General features: G+C 48.9%; 9 protein-coding genes across 9 annotated transcripts; 5 read left to right on the forward strand and 4 right to left on the reverse strand.

Moving 5' to 3' along the window:
- Positions 1–15: 15 nt before the first annotated feature.
- On the reverse strand, positions 16–953 carry V1513DRAFT_278865 (flavoprotein-like protein). Its single transcript, XM_066894574.1, has 2 exons — positions 131–953; positions 16–76 (listed from the first exon to the last, which is right to left on the reverse strand). Exon 1 carries the CDS (start codon positions 857–859, stop codon positions 257–259), a length of 603 nt encoding a protein of 200 aa, XP_066755156.1. The 5' UTR covers positions 860–953; the 3' UTR covers positions 16–76; positions 131–256.
- A 1,849-nt stretch (positions 954–2,802) lies between these two features.
- Positions 2,803–3,155, forward strand: V1513DRAFT_423860 (putative Per a allergen; the record flags this gene model as incomplete). The annotated part of the gene is made up of 2 exons (XM_066896057.1): positions 2,803–2,820; positions 2,877–3,155. The coding sequence occupies 2 exons, from the start codon at positions 2,803–2,805 to the stop codon at positions 3,153–3,155; spliced, it is 297 nt and encodes a 98-aa protein (XP_066755157.1).
- A 69-nt stretch (positions 3,156–3,224) lies between these two features.
- Positions 3,225–4,600, reverse strand: V1513DRAFT_430213 (uncharacterized protein; the record flags this gene model as incomplete). Its single annotated transcript, XM_066896341.1, has 2 exons — positions 3,225–3,316; positions 3,340–4,600. 2 exons carry the CDS (start codon positions 4,598–4,600, stop codon positions 3,225–3,227), a joined length of 1,353 nt encoding a protein of 450 aa, XP_066755158.1.
- A 241-nt stretch (positions 4,601–4,841) lies between these two features.
- On the forward strand, positions 4,842–5,474 carry V1513DRAFT_463027 (uncharacterized protein; the record flags this gene model as incomplete). The annotated part of the gene is made up of 2 exons (XM_066899952.1): positions 4,842–4,983; positions 5,242–5,474. 2 exons carry the CDS (start codon positions 4,842–4,844, stop codon positions 5,472–5,474), a joined length of 375 nt encoding a protein of 124 aa, XP_066755159.1.
- Positions 5,475–5,864: 390 nt separating this feature from the next.
- Positions 5,865–10,522, reverse strand: V1513DRAFT_463028 (SH2 domain-containing protein). Its single transcript, XM_066899953.1, has 3 exons — positions 10,209–10,522; positions 9,910–10,134; positions 5,865–9,858 (listed from the first exon to the last, which is right to left on the reverse strand). Exons 1-3 carry the CDS (start codon positions 10,416–10,418, stop codon positions 5,956–5,958), a joined length of 4,338 nt encoding a protein of 1,445 aa, XP_066755160.1. The 5' UTR covers positions 10,419–10,522; the 3' UTR covers positions 5,865–5,955.
- Positions 10,523–10,880: 358 nt separating this feature from the next.
- V1513DRAFT_375526 (kinase-like domain-containing protein) lies at positions 10,881–12,275 on the forward strand (the record flags this gene model as incomplete). The annotated part of the gene is made up of 2 exons (XM_066894902.1): positions 10,881–12,146; positions 12,201–12,275. 2 exons carry the CDS (start codon positions 10,881–10,883, stop codon positions 12,273–12,275), a joined length of 1,341 nt encoding a protein of 446 aa, XP_066755161.1.
- Positions 12,276–12,648: 373 nt separating this feature from the next.
- V1513DRAFT_440184 (uncharacterized protein) lies at positions 12,649–14,334 on the forward strand. Its single transcript, XM_066897321.1, has 2 exons — positions 12,649–13,102; positions 13,159–14,334. The coding sequence occupies exons 1-2, from the start codon at positions 12,750–12,752 to the stop codon at positions 14,288–14,290; spliced, it is 1,485 nt and encodes a 494-aa protein (XP_066755162.1). The 5' UTR covers positions 12,649–12,749; the 3' UTR covers positions 14,291–14,334.
- Positions 14,335–14,720: 386 nt separating this feature from the next.
- Positions 14,721–15,759, forward strand: V1513DRAFT_440186 (cyclin-like protein). Its single transcript, XM_066897322.1, has one exon. The coding sequence runs from the start codon at positions 14,823–14,825 to the stop codon at positions 15,672–15,674; it is 852 nt and encodes a 283-aa protein (XP_066755163.1). The 5' UTR covers positions 14,721–14,822; the 3' UTR covers positions 15,675–15,759.
- Positions 15,667–17,047, reverse strand: V1513DRAFT_440187 (uncharacterized protein; the record flags this gene model as incomplete). The annotated part of the gene is made up of 2 exons (XM_066897323.1): positions 16,775–17,047; positions 15,667–16,725 (listed from the first exon to the last, which is right to left on the reverse strand). Coding segments are annotated over exons 1-2 (1,072 nt in total), but the record flags the coding sequence as incomplete, so codon positions are not given.
- Between the last annotated feature and the right edge of the window lie 99 nt (positions 17,048–17,146).

Consider the following 17,146-nt stretch of genomic DNA (forward strand, 5'->3'; position numbering starts at 1 on the left):
CCAGGGTCTCTGTGATCAGTGATCTTTACCCCCTACCCTGAAAGTACGCAGGACAGCACGTCATAATCGAGATGATCTATTAAGTTACCATCAAATAATGAAATGGCGCGTTATACCTACGGATACATACAATGAGGTTTACCAATATTATTCACGATCATTTTATATGTTAAAATGTTAAAGCGACAAGAAGAACCCAAAGCAATGTCTTTTTAGACGAAAACCACAATCATTTGATCACTATCAATGTCAACAGTTAGTAGAGCTTCTCGACGTACTTGTAGAATCCGCTACCCTGGATCTCAGCAATTTCTTTCTCCAGCTGGGTAGGTTTTCGGGAGGTATCCGGAGAGGCGAAAGTCCCCGCGCCCCAAGGACTTCCGCCGTGGACCTCGGTCAAGTTGCTCATCTGGTTCCATGCACGGTATCCTGCCGGGACGAAGGTGATACCATGGTGCATTAGGACCGAGAGTGAGGTGAGTGCTGTCGTCTCCTGCCCTCCCTGAAGTGTTGCGGTTGACACGAATATGCCGGCGGACTTGCCGATGAGTGCGCCGCTCAACCAGAGATGGCCTGTCGCGTCCCAGAAAGTCTTCCACTGGGAGGGAAAGGTGCCATAACGCGTCGGGATGCCGAAGAGGAACGCGTCATGGGATGTGAGGGTCTCGTTTGTCGCGATGGGGTAGTCCTTTTTAGGTGGCGCGTGCATCTTGGCCAGGATCTCGGGGGAGAGTGTCTCCGGGACCTGGAAGATGGTCGCAGTGCCACCAGCTTTCTCGATACCGACTTTCTCAGCCTCGGCAAGAGTGGCGATATGGCCGTACATGGAGTAGATGACTATCGCGATGCGAGGAGCCATTCTGTAGTCGGTGGTTCAGTAGCTTGTTATGTTGCATAGAGCCCATGACATCCACAGGCGTATGCAGTATTTATATTCAGGTGTGATCTGCGCTGCGCTGTCACGCACTGACGGACGCGCTTCAGAAAACTCAGCAGGAACCGCGTGCAAATCGGCTGGCGGTGTTCAGTTTTGACAAAACCTTCACAGATGGAATTACCCACGTGGTTCGACTTTGGTTGCTTAGTCAGAGCTGGAGACGTGAAAAAAGATGTCGAAAAGAAGCATCGACGGGAAGGGCGAGCTATAAGGCCGACATTCAAAACACATCTGATTACCTTGACACGGGCCGTCATCGTCAATTCAGCGACGTGTTCTATCGGACCACATGCCGACGACTGGCATTGACGTAGGACTACTCAGGTAACACACATACGTTAGTTTGAACTAAAGAAGTAAATAATTCAAACGGTACCTATTCATTGTTAATCGCAGTCCCGGAAGTTATCATGATCCGATCCACGTCTGACAGCTTACTGAACAGTCGACATGTCATGTTCTCTCGTGTCGGGTATTTTAATGTAGTTTAGTAATTCACATTGACAAGAACAGAGGTCACAGTATAAAGTAGACTACGGAGCAGGAGCAAGGTGTGGTGTATTTGAATTGGAGATTGCCTCTAAATGGGATCGCCACTCACAGATCACAAATTAAGGTCAGGAGTCAGGCCACTATATGAGTTGTGATTTCTCATGTCAGTGACAATGCCATCTCATATGGTCGTAATAATCCAGCTCAGTTATTGGAAGCACACCACATTGTTGTGAAAAGAAGTAACGAATCTTGTTTATTGAGATTACACATTAAAGCTGCCATAGTCCAAACGCTTAATCATGGTCTCTGAATAGCATTCTAATAACCCTCCCCGAAGAACTCGCGACCGTGGATCTGAGAGTGAAAGTTGAGGTCAGTTGGTCCTGCCCGCCTTGTTGGGTGCCGGCGGTGGACACGAACATGACGGCAGACTGCCGATTCCTCATGGGACGTGAGCTTATTATTTGACGCGATTGGGTAGTCATTTTTTAATGGCGCATGCATCTTGGCTTGGACTAGGGAGAACCCGGTCAGAGATGGTCGGAGGCGGAGCCGTCTGCGGACTCAACACTGAACTTAACGCCGTATGAGCGATATGGCCGTACATGGAATAGATGATGATTATGCATATCGAAAATTGAGTAGCCCGAGTAGAATGTAGTCGGAATAGTCGCTTCACAGCAAAGAACTCCAGGATTTAAAATATCTTGGCGTCGATATTTAGCCCAGTGCAATATCCCGAGCTGCCGAATGAAGGAAGAGATCCTAACCCCCTCTCGTCTCAGCAAACTCCGTAAGGGACCCGAGGCAGCTTGTTCTGGGTTTTTTTTTTGCTCGTGTTCCAATGTTGGCAATGGTTCAGCAACCTTTTCGTTTACTGGCATATACCGCTCTAATGATCAAATCGCTATGGAAGGCAAAGCGGCTGGCAGGACATGGACTTGCACACATTGGGCGTAAGTGCACAGCATTAATGTGCGCTAATTGATCCGAACTACCGACTTGTTCCGTGTAGACTCGGATGAGAGCCGAGCCTGGGCCGGGCCCTAACCCGACTACTAGAGTTTACTATTGTGGCGTCTGACAAAACCTTTGTCAAGTTTAATCCACCACCAAGCAAGTCTCCCATAGCTGATTAAAAATGACGTAACAGATGAAATCATTGACTAAATGTGACAAACACTCACATTATTAATATTGGTGCCTTGGTTCCTCGAACCTTCTTTCAAAGTTTAGTTGTAGCCCATTGTGCCTTCTCTCCACGCACTTTATATAGTCCCTTAGTCCTTCCAACATTCTCCTTCTGTCTTGTCTTCTCAGAATAGTAGTCTGCTATCCCCCTGCACTTCAATTGCATTCAATCGTCCACAATGCCTCCTAAAGTTGCTGTATGTTTACTCCACCTTTTGCACGACTAAGGTTTTATCGCTAACTTAAAAAACAGATTATTATTTACTCCATGTACGGCCACATCGCCCAAATGGCCGAAGCCGAAAAGGCCGGCATCGAGGAAGCCGGCGGTCGCGTGGATATCTACCAGATCGAAGAAACCCTGTCCGAGGAAGTTCTCGCCAAATTGCACGCTCCTCCCAAGCCCGACTACCCAATTATGACTGCCCGCGCTCTCCCTGACTATGACGCCTTCCTCTTCGGCGTGCCAACCCGCTACGGCAACTTCCCCGGCCAATGGAAAGCGTTCTGGGACACCACTGGCGGTCTCTAGTTATACACGACAAGACCATTGGCGAGTTGGAATTGGTGCCCGCTGACCTCAATTGCTCTATATTCACCACTAGACGCGTCTGATATCGTGAAACGGCGGATGTCTTGATTGACTTTGCGCCTCTCTAGGTCCATCTTCTTGCGATCCAGCAACAGATACTTCTGAAATTTGTGCGAACCCTTACCCAGACATATTGTATAGGCAGGTTTGCCTTCGGGTACCAACTCATTCCTTCTCATCTCTACATGTACGCCGGTGATACAGATCCCGCAGCTGCGGGCCAGCTCCTTTAAGTCGTATACTATCTTTTTGTGCCCTTCTGTCGCTTGGACCAGTCGGTAATTGTTGACTTTCTTCCTATACGTGCCGTCGCTGTCTAGTAAGCCAGCAATGACCGCCAAGCGCGTGTCTTCATCGGCATTCATGTATGAGGATGGAATGCCGATGCTTTTGTTGTGCAAGAGCCCGAGTTTCCGGAGACCATCCAGAACGGGATTACACCCTGGCCGGTTACCTTCAGAGCATGCGATGCTGTACATGAAGGTGTCAATGTTGGTTACACCGCAGTTTCCGATCTTCCTGCCTGCAGGATGGTGCAAATATTTTGCCAAATGGAGTTTAGGAGCTCCTTCTTTGGCGGAACTGTTCAGCCGGTCGACGTAAGACTGCAACCAAGCAGCAATCTCAGGGTCCGCGGAGGAAATTCGTGTTCTGCCAGCATCGCCGTCACCCAGCCATAATCCTAGAAAGTAGGGATCAAGCGGCAAATCTTGTGGGTCCGTGAAGGCAGTGGACAGATCAAATGAAAGTGGAGCACGGTAGAGAAGTAGGTGAGCGCGCTTGACTTCGTTATTACAGAGTCGTCCATACTCCTCCAGTGTGAGGATGAATTTGTCCCCGTCTCTGACAATTAGGGGATCCATAACATGATGACGGTTGCCACGCAATAAGGAATGCGCCAATTGTGCCTGGGATTCGGTAGTGAAATGGGGCTTTACCCTTCGAAATGCTTTACAACCGCAGGCAAAGCTGTCAAAAGACTTCCTGATAGCGGCAAACCGAAACGCAGAATGGTCGTCCAACTCCACTGATGAAGAGTTGGCATCCAGATTTAGATAGCCATCGCCCTGTAGCGTGTGCGGTCGCTCGCAGCGAGTAAACCATTGTACAGCGTTTGGTTTCGTTGTCATGCTGGGTGTTGTGTAGGCCGCAGTAAGAGAAAGTCGAAACCCCGGAGTGCATGTGAAAGACGATTTTGCACTCGAGTCAAATTCCGTATACGTGATCTTCTTCAGGGCACCAGTGACAGGTTGTGCAACACCGATGCAAGGGACTTCCCGATTTGCTGCATCGTAAAGGTAGTCGCCAATTTGGATATCACCGACGGGTTTATCGCCGGTTGTCGTGCGCACCAGGGTGTCTGAGGCGAGTCCTTGAGATGGCATATTGAGACGTGGTCTTAACGAAGAGTTGTAATGAAGATGTTGGTTTGAACGTGTAAAGCGCGATAGGCAAGGAAGGAGGAGATTGGGCAAGCTGGGGCAAGTTTCTAGTCTATATGTCTGCGTTCTACGCTCGCGTTGCAGTTTATTGCTGAGTCTCATTTCAATTGTTCGTACATGAGACGCAACGTCCGGTGGTAGTAAGGCGACATGTGGATTTCTGTGCTACACTGTGAGCGAGGAAATGTCGGAGCCAGCTTCTCAGGACATGCGACTCCGAGGCGGAGAAAAATCTATTCATGGCCTTGGCGTACGTTCAGCCTTATCAAAAATCTTCTCAGTACCATCGGCTATTGCTTCGGCCGATTTCTGCAGTATAATTACGGGTGAGAATTATCAAACTTATGTAAAATATGATATAGGTAAGCAGGCAACCTTATTCTTATGTCGCGCTCTTCCCTTTTTCAACAGTCGGCACGTGAGGCACTGTGTCTTGACGGGGTCGTCTGGCGTCTGGGGTCAGGGGGAGTGCGCTTGGCCGTTTGACGTTTGACGTTTGGCGGTCTGTCTGTCTGTCTGTTCGTTCGATCTGTGCGACGGTCTGGCTTGAGTCGCTCTGTCCTGATTGACGAGTGGCGCTTTAGCTGGTAAATACGTTGGCCAGTTCGTCTCTACTGGTACCCCCGGAGGTGGCCAAGAAGTTACTGTCTTGAACGCGCTCTCGACTTACACTCACCACGGCATGATTTTTGTCCCGCTCGGATATTCCCATGCATTCCCACAGATGGCTGACCTCACCGAAGTCCACGGCTCATCCCCATGGGGTGCCGGCACCTTCGCCGGCACCCCATGGCTCTCGCCAACCAACCAACCTTGAGCTGGAAATTGCGTCGAGCCAGGGCCGGTCCTTCTACAGCATCGTCGCCAAGGCTTTCAATTGAATAGATGGCAGTGCCACTACCGAGATCGCGGTTGCGGGCGTCAAGGATACTCCCGAATCTTCTAATAGCAAAGTCGTCTCGAAGCCTCCTGCGAACAAACAAGCTCCTCGTGCCGAGGACGATACTGGGTTCTGTGGAATTAAAGCCTGCATTGTTTCTTAAAGAATGCTTGTTTGTTTGTTTGTTTGTTTGTTTGTATTGCATTGTATTGGCATCCATGTGTATTACTCCTTCGTCGTTTGTCATGTTCGTGGTGTCCTTGGGAAACGCTATCTCGATCTTGGTATAAACTAGACTACTTAGTAGATTATTTGAATAGACAATTTCGTCATCATAATATTTATTCCATAATTTACATTTTGACATATTTACATAATCTCATTATACAAAAGTCCAATTGTGTACGTCCTTTTCCATTCACCTCTTCCTTTGCATCTTCGCAGCATACTGCACCTTGAAGCCGTTACATAATTGCTGCACATCCGGATAAATTGCGTTCAACAACTGATACCCGTTCGGAATAACCTTCACCGGCCACATCACGAGCTTCGAGTTCAACCCAGCCTTAAAACATAAGCAGAAATACCCGGCATTCTTCGTGTCAAGACAGAACGCGTAGTTGGATCGCCTCGGGTTAGCTTCAGTGTACGTTGTAAGCCATCGCTCGACGTCTTCTTTCGTGCCCCTTTGGAACTTTTCAGAGTTCATCATTTCGTCAACTTTACGCGCCATTGCCTGCACGTGCATGAAAATCAACTCATCGAGATCCGAGTACTTGCTGTCGGCGACTCTCAACGCCTTGCCCAGAGAATAATCGCTCTCCTTCTCGAGCTCCAGCACAGCAAGGTGCTGATACACGCCTTCCGCAACTTTCCACGTGATCGCAATGTGGTCGAACCCCTTTGACGACGGACGGATCACGAGATCCCCTCGCTGCATCGGCGCAAGGTAATCCTCCGCCTGTTTGGCGCTAAACGGCTTGAACAACCTATGTTTGATCACTCTTGCAGCCCGCTGCTCTTTCTCCAGATGCTTGGCGAACGAGGCACGGTCCCGGTCCTCCTCGTATTCATCCCACTTGTCCCGTTCTCGCTCTTTCTTAGCATACGGCAACACGGGATGTTTTAATGCGTCCTCGACCGCTTCCTCAACAAGACTCAGCTCGGCTTGGAACGTGCCGTAGTTGACATGCTTGACTAACGCGCGCACTGTCTGTCCGTAGTAAAATAGCGCAGAAGGATACGGCATGTCTGTCCGGCTCGTCATCTCCATCGCCGTGATGTTCCCATCGATGCCACAGGCCAGCCGCGCAACAAGATACCTGTCGGCTACTTTCCGGATATTCACAGGCACAACCATTCCCTGCGCAAGCGTCTCCTCCGTCTCGCCGGTCAACATCGTAAAAACCTGCTCTTCCGAAAGCAGCTTATACGGCTTCCTCAACTCCTCATAGTGCCGCTGCAATTCCTCCTTAATCATCTCCAACGTCGCCCGCTTCCGCTGATTAAAGTTCTTGAGTAGCTCCTCCGCGTACTCTTCCAGAATCAACTCATTTAACTTCTCCGGATCATCGTCCATCAGCTGCGCAACGACTCCGCCCTGATTATCAAGATCAACGAGATCCTCCTCATCCAGCTCCAACGCGTCAGCCGCCATCTTGCGCGCCAATTCATAATCCTCCGGGTGGATTCTCGTCGAGTCCAAAATCTCTGTCATCTCAGAGTTTCGGTACGCAGCAGTCGCGGCATCCTGTTCTTCCCACGGAATCCGCAAAAAAGACGCACAGTTCATGAAAATGTTCTTGCCCGCAATGTGTTTCGTCACCAGCTCATACCGATCGTTCAAGTATCCATTCCCACCGGCAGCAATTGCTTTCAACATGCCCGACGCCTTTCGTGGGCCCAGCCCAGACACATACTGGAGCAGGTTGGCAATGTACGGAACTTTAATCGCCTCATTGATATCAACGCCGACAAGGTTCACCATATCAATGAACGCGGAATCAAGCATCTCGCGCAATAAATCTTGCGGCAGCAGCTTTTGCAATCTGTGGAACTCAATCGATACGATGCCGGCGCCCATAGCAGCGTACTCGAGCAGTGGCGACTGCATGTATCGCGCCAGAGCAATACAGTATCTCGCCAAGGGGGCCAACTCAGCAAACTCCTCCGTCGCACGAGGCGAATTCTGGTATAACCTGGCAACCTCGTCATTGACCCACAACAATGGAATCGGCTCTTCTTTGCCGCTCTCATCGTCGGCAGAGACATTCAAGTTCTCATTCGCAATGACGTCCAAGATCTCTTTACGCAGTCGGTTCGACGCGACAGTAAATCCTGCGATGCCGATCACGTCAGGCCTGCGCCGTTTGACAATCTCAACTAAATTCGTTTTGAAAGCTTCATCCCTTACGTCACCGAGCTTCATGGTCTCCAAAACGCGACCTTGGTCGTCCAAAAAGACACTCACAGTGGCATCTTTACCGGGCTCGCCCATGCCATTCGAAACAGCAAGGACCCGCGGCGTAGTACCAAGTTCGAACCCGACAGGTCTATATGGCGCTTGATCCAGCCGCTGCAGCAACGTTGCCCGGCATTTCATCGCAACAGCTGTCTGGCACTGTGTACGCAAATCTTCACGAATTTCGCGGCACATGAGCAACACGAGCTTATCCATCGCCATCCTCAAAACACTCTTGCGCTCGTTATTCCACGCGGTCGCGATATCGGAAACGTTGTCTGACAAGAAATTCTGAAGCACTTTATTGAAAAATGCCTCGAACTTAAATAACTTGAACCGGAGATCAACTAGCCCTTGTGATTCAGCCTGCAGTATCTCCAAGAACGTCTCCGGGTCATCGAGAATATCTTTAATTTCCAAGTTCCGCGCATATTTGAAATGATAAAATGGATGCGTCTCGTCGATCGTCTTCTTTCCTTTATCCGTCGCATAAATATTGAGACGCACGAGTGCGCGAATGATTTTCTTGCGCAGAAAGTTCCGGGTCTGCAGGTCGTGGAAAATTTCTTCGGCAAACATTCCTTTGGCTGCATTAAATGCTGCCTCGGAGTCTTCATACATTGGAGGTTCCAGAGTTTGAGGGTCTGCTTGTGTATATTTATCCGCGAGATCGAGAGGGAAATCTGACGGATCATCTGTGAAATGCAACTTCTGATCTTCAGCAAAATTGAGACCAAATTGGTCGGCTGTGATGCCGAACGATCGCACAAGGCTGTACACATTTCCGGAGCGGATGCGCTCAAATAATGCGTACCGCGAATTTGGACGTTTGGCGAACGTATGTATAGTCGCGCCTTCGCCGTTCGTTTCGCCATCTTCTGCCTCCGTATGGCCATTCGTCTGCGTCACAGCAATATCCTTGATACGAGCGGAGTAGCGGAATTGTAGGTAATCCCAGCAGTCTTGGTAGTCTTGTAATGTCTCCGCATGTGTTAGGAAGTCATCAAACACGCTGTCCTTCACACCGAGCGTCCTCCACAATCTATCGACACTGTGCTTCTTTTCCACTATCGAATGGAATTTAACGTCAAGCTGTAATATTATCCACAGATCGTCTTGAAGAAGTAGTGGCTCCGCTGAAAATTCATCTGATGCAGCTGCCGCACGGTCACGAACGTGCTCATGCAAGAGGTAATCGCGTCTGTGCTGCCAGATAAATGGCACCTCCAGTTGATCCTTGACAAGAAACTCGAGTATTTTTCTTATGGCCCTTCTAAGTGGTCCGTCCAATTGGGGATGATCTGCAAGCCATTTTGCCTTACGGAAAACCATTTCCGAAACCAGCCAATTCTCTTCAAGCGCGTATTCCTCTTCACTAAGCTCATACGTTGCGAATGCTTTTCGCATGATCTGGAATCGCTCTGGTTCGTCTTTCGCGCGGATGGCATTGTCTTCATCGGTAAGCATACGCTCAGCAAGCTCGCTAGGTTCGAACACATCTTTTAGTTCAGTCAGCGGCTTGTCCTCGTCATATTCTTCCGCCGCCTCAATTTCTTCGGCCTCGAGTGCCCAGGCATATTCCTCGCCATCACCGAAAATTTCAAATATCTCGCCGAGTTGCTCTTCGTCGACGCCTGGAATTGCTGCTGGTCCTCGGCCGACCTTCGACAACTTTCTAGAGTCTGCGAGCATGTCTTGCTGTGGCTCCTCATCGGAAAATTCGTCTTCCTCAATGAAACCCTCGAATTCGTCCATGACCGTGCGACGTGGCGCCTGGCGAAGTTCGTCATCTTCTTTCTCTTCGTCAGAGAAAATGTCAGTCAGCCCTTCTTCGATTCGCCGTTGCCGTTTCGATGAGCGCTATAACGATTAATCAATTTCATCCAGTGCAACTCAACTCAGCTAATTTACCTCTTCTTCTCGCCGGACGTTCATGCCAGTGTTTTCCATGACGAGATCGAGATCTTCCTCGTCCAGTTCCTCATCATCGCGGTGGCGGGATAACCCGTCGTCTGTACCTTCGGACATTTCCTTTCTTCTGCGCTTGCGTCTGCGACGACGTCGCCGTTCTCGTTCACCGTCTGATATGTCTTCGTCTTCTTCTTCGTCGTCATCCACGATGAATCCCTCACGAACCTGAGCAAATCCGGTGTTAGCATACAGTTCCGTATGGCCAGACCTAGAATCACCGGTTCCGAGCACAATCGTACCTTTGCTATTTCCTCCTCGTCGTCATCCTCCTCTTCATCAGAGGAGTCTTCTGCACTGCCTTCATCAACATTGTCGCTTCTATCGCGTCTTCGCGATTTGTGGGTGTTGTCGTCCGCGCCGCCGTAGAGTTCGTCGTCAGACGCGTGCGGGCTGTCGTCGTCTTCACCATTCTTGTCGAGCTGAGCGGTGCGGTCAACGAAATCGCTCATAGTGGGATCACACAGATTGAGTTGTTGCTGAGCTTTACAGTGATGGTGGACGACTTTTTGGAGGAGTGGCTAGCTTCTATGAGATTAGTGATAGTACGTACGCTAAACAAGTTTACCGGCGCAGGTCTGAGCACGCAGTTCCCGGGCGCGTTCGAACGAGGATCACCTCAGCTACAAGAGGTACATTAACGCATTTAAAGATAACACACATATACACTTTGGACTCACCTTCGATTATAGAATACAAACTTGGCTGCCGAACAGCTCTCGAGCAGCTCAACAATGCCGCTGCCTCTTTCGTCGCCCCCCGCGTTGCAAACCACATCCACTTCACAGCAACCGAAGCAGAGCCAGACCCAGTCGCGGCCATCACCGTTCGCACGCCCTCGCAGAGTCTCGTCAATTGTCCAGGTCCCCGTCCAGATCCCTGTTTCAGCGCCCCTCGTATACCCGCTCGCGTCGATGCAGTCAACCACCTCGCCCCGAGTCAGCCATGCCACACGCGCAGACCGCTACGATCAACCCAGCTCATGCTTCAATGCGACCCCACCCGCGTCCGCCTTTGATTCGCCGTTCGCTTCATCCGAGAACACATCGACCAACGCGACAGAGTCCGCCCCGTCGATCCCGGTATCGGCCATCCCGGGTACGAAATCCCTCAAACGCCGAAACTTCAAGCAACTCTCCCTCCCGACCGCCGCAACCGCGTCGCATCCCCATACGCCAGTGTCCCTCGATGGCTTGATCCCGTCTCGGTCCACAAGTGCAACGTCACTCTCCGCATCCAATTTGAACACAGTCACCAATCGCATCGGCTCGCGGTCTCAGCACGATCTGCCTCTTGCCTCGCTCGGAGATGCACAGGTCCCTGGCGGTCCAGCGGAGCTGTATTACCACAACAATCTTGTCCAGCAACTGGCTACTCTAGAAGTTGGCGTCGAATTCAGACTCGATCTGCGAACAGAGGATCTCAAGACGCTGGTAGAGCTAGGCGCCGGAAACGGAGGCACGGTGTCCAAAGTCGTGCATCTGCCCACTAAGACATTGATGGCGAAGAAGGTGATACACATTGAAGCCAAGCCCGCCGTTCGGAAGCAGATTGTGCGAGAGCTGCATATCATGCATGAGTGTCAAAGTCGGTATATCGTTTCATTTTACGGCGCGTTTGTAAATGAGGGCGATGTAATCATGTGCATGGAGTACATGGACTGTGGCTCCCTAGATCGTATATTAAAGAAAATGGGGCCGCTCAAAGAAAATATTCTCGGCAAAATCACTGAAGCTGTTGTTGAGGGGTTGACATATCTGTATAACTTGAATCGCATTATTCACAGGGACGTAAAGCCGTCTAACGTCCTCGTGAACTCTCATGGGCAAATCAAGCTGTGTGATTTTGGCGTTTCAGGCGAACTGATCAACTCCATCGCAGATACATTCGTGGGCACGTCGACGTATATGTCTCCGGAACGTATCCAGGGTGCGGCATATTCGGTCAAGAGTGACGTGTGGTCCCTTGGTTTGATGTTGCTTGAACTTGCCATAGGGCATTTCCCGTTCGCCAAAGATGATCCATCGCCTCTCAGCATTCTGGATCTCCTACAGCAGATTGTCAACGAGCCTGCACCTACGCTTCCTGAAGAAGGCCATTTCAGCGCAGATCTTAGAGCATGCATCGGTAGATGTCTCATAAAGGATGTCGACGCTCGGCCAACTCCACAAGATCTTTTAGTGAGTAGTCCTATGCAATTTTGGTAGTATTATTCGATATACTGATGGCTATAGACCGACCCCTTTGTCTTGCAGGCAAAGAAAATGAATTTAGATACTGAAAAGTGGGCAAGGGGCACTCTCGACTAAACTCGTCATCTCGTATATAGTTTTGGGCTTACAAAAATGTTACTGGTTAATTAGGAACGGATATTGTCATTGGCTTTGGTTGAACTCATTAATTGGTTGATTTTGTCGTTTAACGACGTTTTTTTCATTTAGTATACTTGCTCTGCATGTTGAAGTATGTCACGAAATTCTACATTGTGCGATATTTAGCGTTTGGCTCGTTTTGTTGTCGCTCCCGATTTTTGGCAGCAAGTTGTTATGACTAGCTGACGTACGATTGAAGCATGCAGGATAATTTTGTACGCAGTTTATACTGTTAGAGATCATGTTTTGTATATTAGAAATTTAATGATTAGAACTGAGATCTTTGATGCGAACTCGTCGCTGCATTAAACTTACCGAAGATAGAAATACGTCGGAATTCAGGGGTCACCTTCCTTGCGGTTGGTGAAGGTCCAAGACCGTGCAATTCGCAGTCAAGCCCGGTGATTGACAATGGAAACCATCCCCACACGCATCTCCCTTCAATCGCACCTCGGCACACTCCGTTATCGTGGTCCACTACCCGTATGGCCCAACACAACTGCGCTCGGCATAGAATGGGACGACGAAACGCGGGGCAAGCATTCCGGCTCCCATAATGGCGTCGCATACTTCGAGACTTCTGTGCCAAATAGCGCGACGTTTGTGAAAGTCGGCCGCAAATTTGACGAGAAGCGATCATTTTTGGAGGCATTAAAGGAGCGGTATGCACCGGAGGAAGTGGATGAATTGGAGAAGATTGACATTACATTTGGCAACAAGGTCGTTGAACGAGTTGGCTTTGACAAGATCCGGAAATTACAGGCGTGAGTTTGGAATTATACACCCTTCTCATGAATTCAGATGCTGATAAGTGGGGTAGACAGCTTGATAAACTAAGTCTGGTAGCTCTAGATCAGCAATGTATCGCATATCCATCCGATGGATTGTGTTCTTTCTGTCCCTCTATCCAGGATCTGGATCTCTCCCGTAATTTATTTGACGATTTAGTCGACGTCGCCAAGATTGCCGCTCAACTGCCCAGACTGCGGCTCTTGCGACTTAACGGAAATCGAATTATATCGTGGGAGCTTCCCGAGGAATATGAGCATGCGTTCTTGAATATACAAGTCATTTCGCTCGCGTCGACGCTGATCCCGCTGGAATCCATCTCCAACCTTCCGAAACTGTTCCCAGCAGCGCGAGAATGTAGTCTAGCCAGTAACTACCTCGATTTTGCAGATATATACTTCAGTGCGACGTGGAGATCTCTTCAATCATTAGATTTATCATACAACCGATTCACAACAATTCCGTCCCTGAAGTCCCCGGATGGTGCTACATTGCCTATAACATCGCTCAATGTATCCCACAATTCAATAAGCGAAATACAATCAACATCAGGGACAGAGTATACACCGAATCTCAAAGCCTTAGATCTCCGCCACAACAATCTCAAGGCATGGAAAGACATCGACACTCTAGCTTCTCAATTCACCACCATAACAGATGTGAGAATACAATGGAACCCCTTCATGGATGGTCTCGCATATGACGACGTGCAACTTGCTGTTATTGCGCGATGGGCCAGCTTGACTGCCCTTAATGGCATGAAAATCGATGAGAGAGAGCGCATGAACGCAGAGATTTTTTTCATGTCAAAAGTCGCGAAGAGGCATGCCCCGGACTTTGATCTGGATTCTCCACGATGGAAACAGCTGTGCGATATTTACGGCCCGCCGGTCGACTCCGAGGCGGCTAAGAAATCCAGTGTACTGGGAATTGTTGTTCTCATTGAAGGCGAAGAGAAAAGACGAAAAATACCCCGTGGTTTGACAGTAGAGAAGCTTAAGATTTTAGTATCCAAATGGTATAAGATACCCGCAGCATTTGCCGAATTAGTGTTAATAGACGATGATGGGACAGAGCTGATATTTGAGGATAGTTTACGTGAGATAGAGTACTATGGCGTTGTCGACGGTTCAAAGATTAAAATTAGAGACAAGCGACGATAACTATTATACAATATTGACAAATAAAGAGTGCGTATATACAAGAAAACACGGTGTCCAGATCACGTTGGAATAATTCCCTGAGATTGATGATGTATAAATCTTAACCGCTATTAGGCTGCAGCGATGGCTTGTCCTTCCGCCATAACACGCCATCCCCAGCCCGTAACACTCCAACAGCGATGCAGAGTAATCCGCCTACTTTAACACTCCTGGATACGAATTTGACATTTTCTCGTTTGACGTTCTTGTAAAAATCACTTGTGGGATCTCGAAATCGTTTCCGTAGAAGCAAATATGCGCCTAAGCCAGTGAATAACGTGGCGGAAGTAAGCCTGCATGCGAGACAGTCGTCGAATTCTTGTGTCCTTGGTCCGTTATTCCAAGGTAATGGAAAATTCGTGGTGACCATTGTGCTGCTTTATTGCGATCAATATGATGTGTGAGCGTGCAGTGTGGGGATTGAAATTTGGGATCAAACCGATGAGGTCAACTTTGATCGGTTAGCGAGCCGAACTCAACGTCAACAACGACCATGGACCTGCACAAACGGGTAGAACTGACCAGACTGACCAATGCCCTCGCGACGCCCTCTCAACTTCAAGAATCACAGACTCGCGGTCTAACTCCTTCACTAGTATCATCTCTCCATTTCCTTGGTGGCAGTCTCATCCAGATAGGCGGCGCAATCTTGAATATCCCGGCACCAGCAATCGCAACCTCGGCGATCATTTTCCACCGATTCCACCTACTGGCAGGATTCTTTGAATCCTCAATACGCGATACAGTTGCAGCAAGTCTTTATATCGCTTCCAAAACTTGTGAAATCCCGCTGCGGCCCAACGCCATTCTGGCTGCCGTTGATACGGCCTGCGAGGATCCGTTGGCGGTCGGTGGGAAACGAATTCCAAAACGGAAGTACTCACACGCCAGCACGGAGGTGTTGGATCACTGGGAATTGCGGATACTGACCACACTTGCTTTTGATATGCATGTTGTCACACCATATACTCTGTGCTTCGAATATCTGGTCGCTATGAATGTCGACAATGAACGGCAGAAGATCATTGCGCAAAGGGCGTGGAATTACATCAATGATACAATGAAGACGAAAATATGTATTTTGCACCAACCCAACGTTATTGCAGTTACTGCGATATGGCTTGCAGCACGTGAGGCAGATGTGGAGTTGTTGGATGGAGAGAAATGGTGGGAAGCTTTTGACGTCGATACAGAGGATATGGGACATGTAGTGCTGTTATTAAGGGAAGGGCGGAATATTGCAATTCGCGAGCGGGATCGAATAGTATCAGGACGAGAACCTACGCTGACAATTGACGATGTCAAGGAAAGGGTGCTCGAGGAAGCTTCTTTGTCGTCTTGGTAAATATATATAACATTGGTATTGTATATTCGGGATCCATTCCTCTATACAAGGCTCCTTGCAGTCTAGATAATGATCCGTAGATGAGTACATATTATACAGTATCACGTGTCTCTCCATCACTTCATGCCCTCCCAATACCGACTCATTCTTTCAGTCATGACAGCAGGCCCAGCACTACCACCACCAGTTGCAGGACCCCTCTGGACGTCCAACATTTGCCGCTTAGCATTTAATTCAACGCCATACTTCACACCCTTCGTGACCAATCCTAGTAGCCCCGCCAAAAGCCCGTCAATCTGCTGTCCTTGTGCCACATCCGCCAAGTTCTCTGTGCTCAAGCGGCCCACTAATCCATCGATTTGCCTTAAAATCTCGAAGTCCGCAACAGTAACTGCATCCTCAGGCAGAGACCCAACATGATCCAAATACTGCTGCAAAACCTGCAGTCGAGAGTGCAGCATCTTCACCGCGTTGGCTTGACTATTCAATTGAGATACAACCTCTTCCGCATTACCGCTCATCGTACTGTCACCCACGTCGTCTTTCTTCACTTTTTCTTTTGCTTTACTGCGCCCGCTCGACGAGCTCTCAATTGTATCCTTCTTCTCAGCAGTTACAACAGCGTCCTGCTTCGCCACGTACAACACACCGATGTGTTCGGCCTCGGAACTTTCGATCCGGTGCTGTACCTCCACGAACTGCGGCTTGCCATTCTCATTAAATAATGTCTCATATATTGCTATTGGTAGCCTCTGCGTGCTCATTACTGCTTCCGCGCTCGGATTCAAAATCAATAAAAGCGGTGGTGTGTCATTGTGAAATTTGGCGAGATATTGATGCACCGGTAAGAGCTCTTCCACAGGCTCAAAGGGCAACTGTAAGGGGACATAAAACCATCCGACAAAATCTAGATCTTCGAAACATGCCCTAAACTGTGCAAGTTTCTTGCTGAGAACATCTTCGTCGATTTGGCCGTCTGTTAATCTGAACTCAAATGTTTGTTCGATCGACACGTCTCTCCCTGTTTGCTTGCCGATTAGGCCGCCGAGTACTGCATCAGGTTAGCAATTTCTTCTATAATAGCCAACAAATACACTCACAATCGGTTCGGGATAAATGTGCGCGTGTGTAAAAGTCTGAAATGTTGAGAATTGCTAATGGATGAAGACCGATCGTCAGATCCGTGCTGTAGGCCTCGTTACGAAGCACGAGAGAAGACCGCGTTTCTGTAGCTGTAGCCATGGTGACACTTGGAAGTCAATTGCATATAAGCAATAGCTGCGTTTGATCAATAAACTGCGATAAATGTTCCTTCCAGTGACGGATGTGAATCTGAATACATGCCACAGATTCGACTGTTATAGTTATGAAGCCTTAGCTGTGTATTAAGATTTCTCTATATTTGACTCTATATAGCTAGTGTAAACCTTAATGACTATTATTATAGAATGACATTGACGAGGGCCAGATCA

This window comes from Lipomyces chichibuensis (genome assembly GCF_038497645.1).
Source record: "Lipomyces chichibuensis strain CBS 12929 unplaced genomic scaffold V1513scaffold_6, whole genome shotgun sequence".
Classification (NCBI taxonomy): domain Eukaryota; kingdom Fungi; phylum Ascomycota; class Lipomycetes; order Lipomycetales; family Lipomycetaceae; genus Lipomyces; species Lipomyces chichibuensis.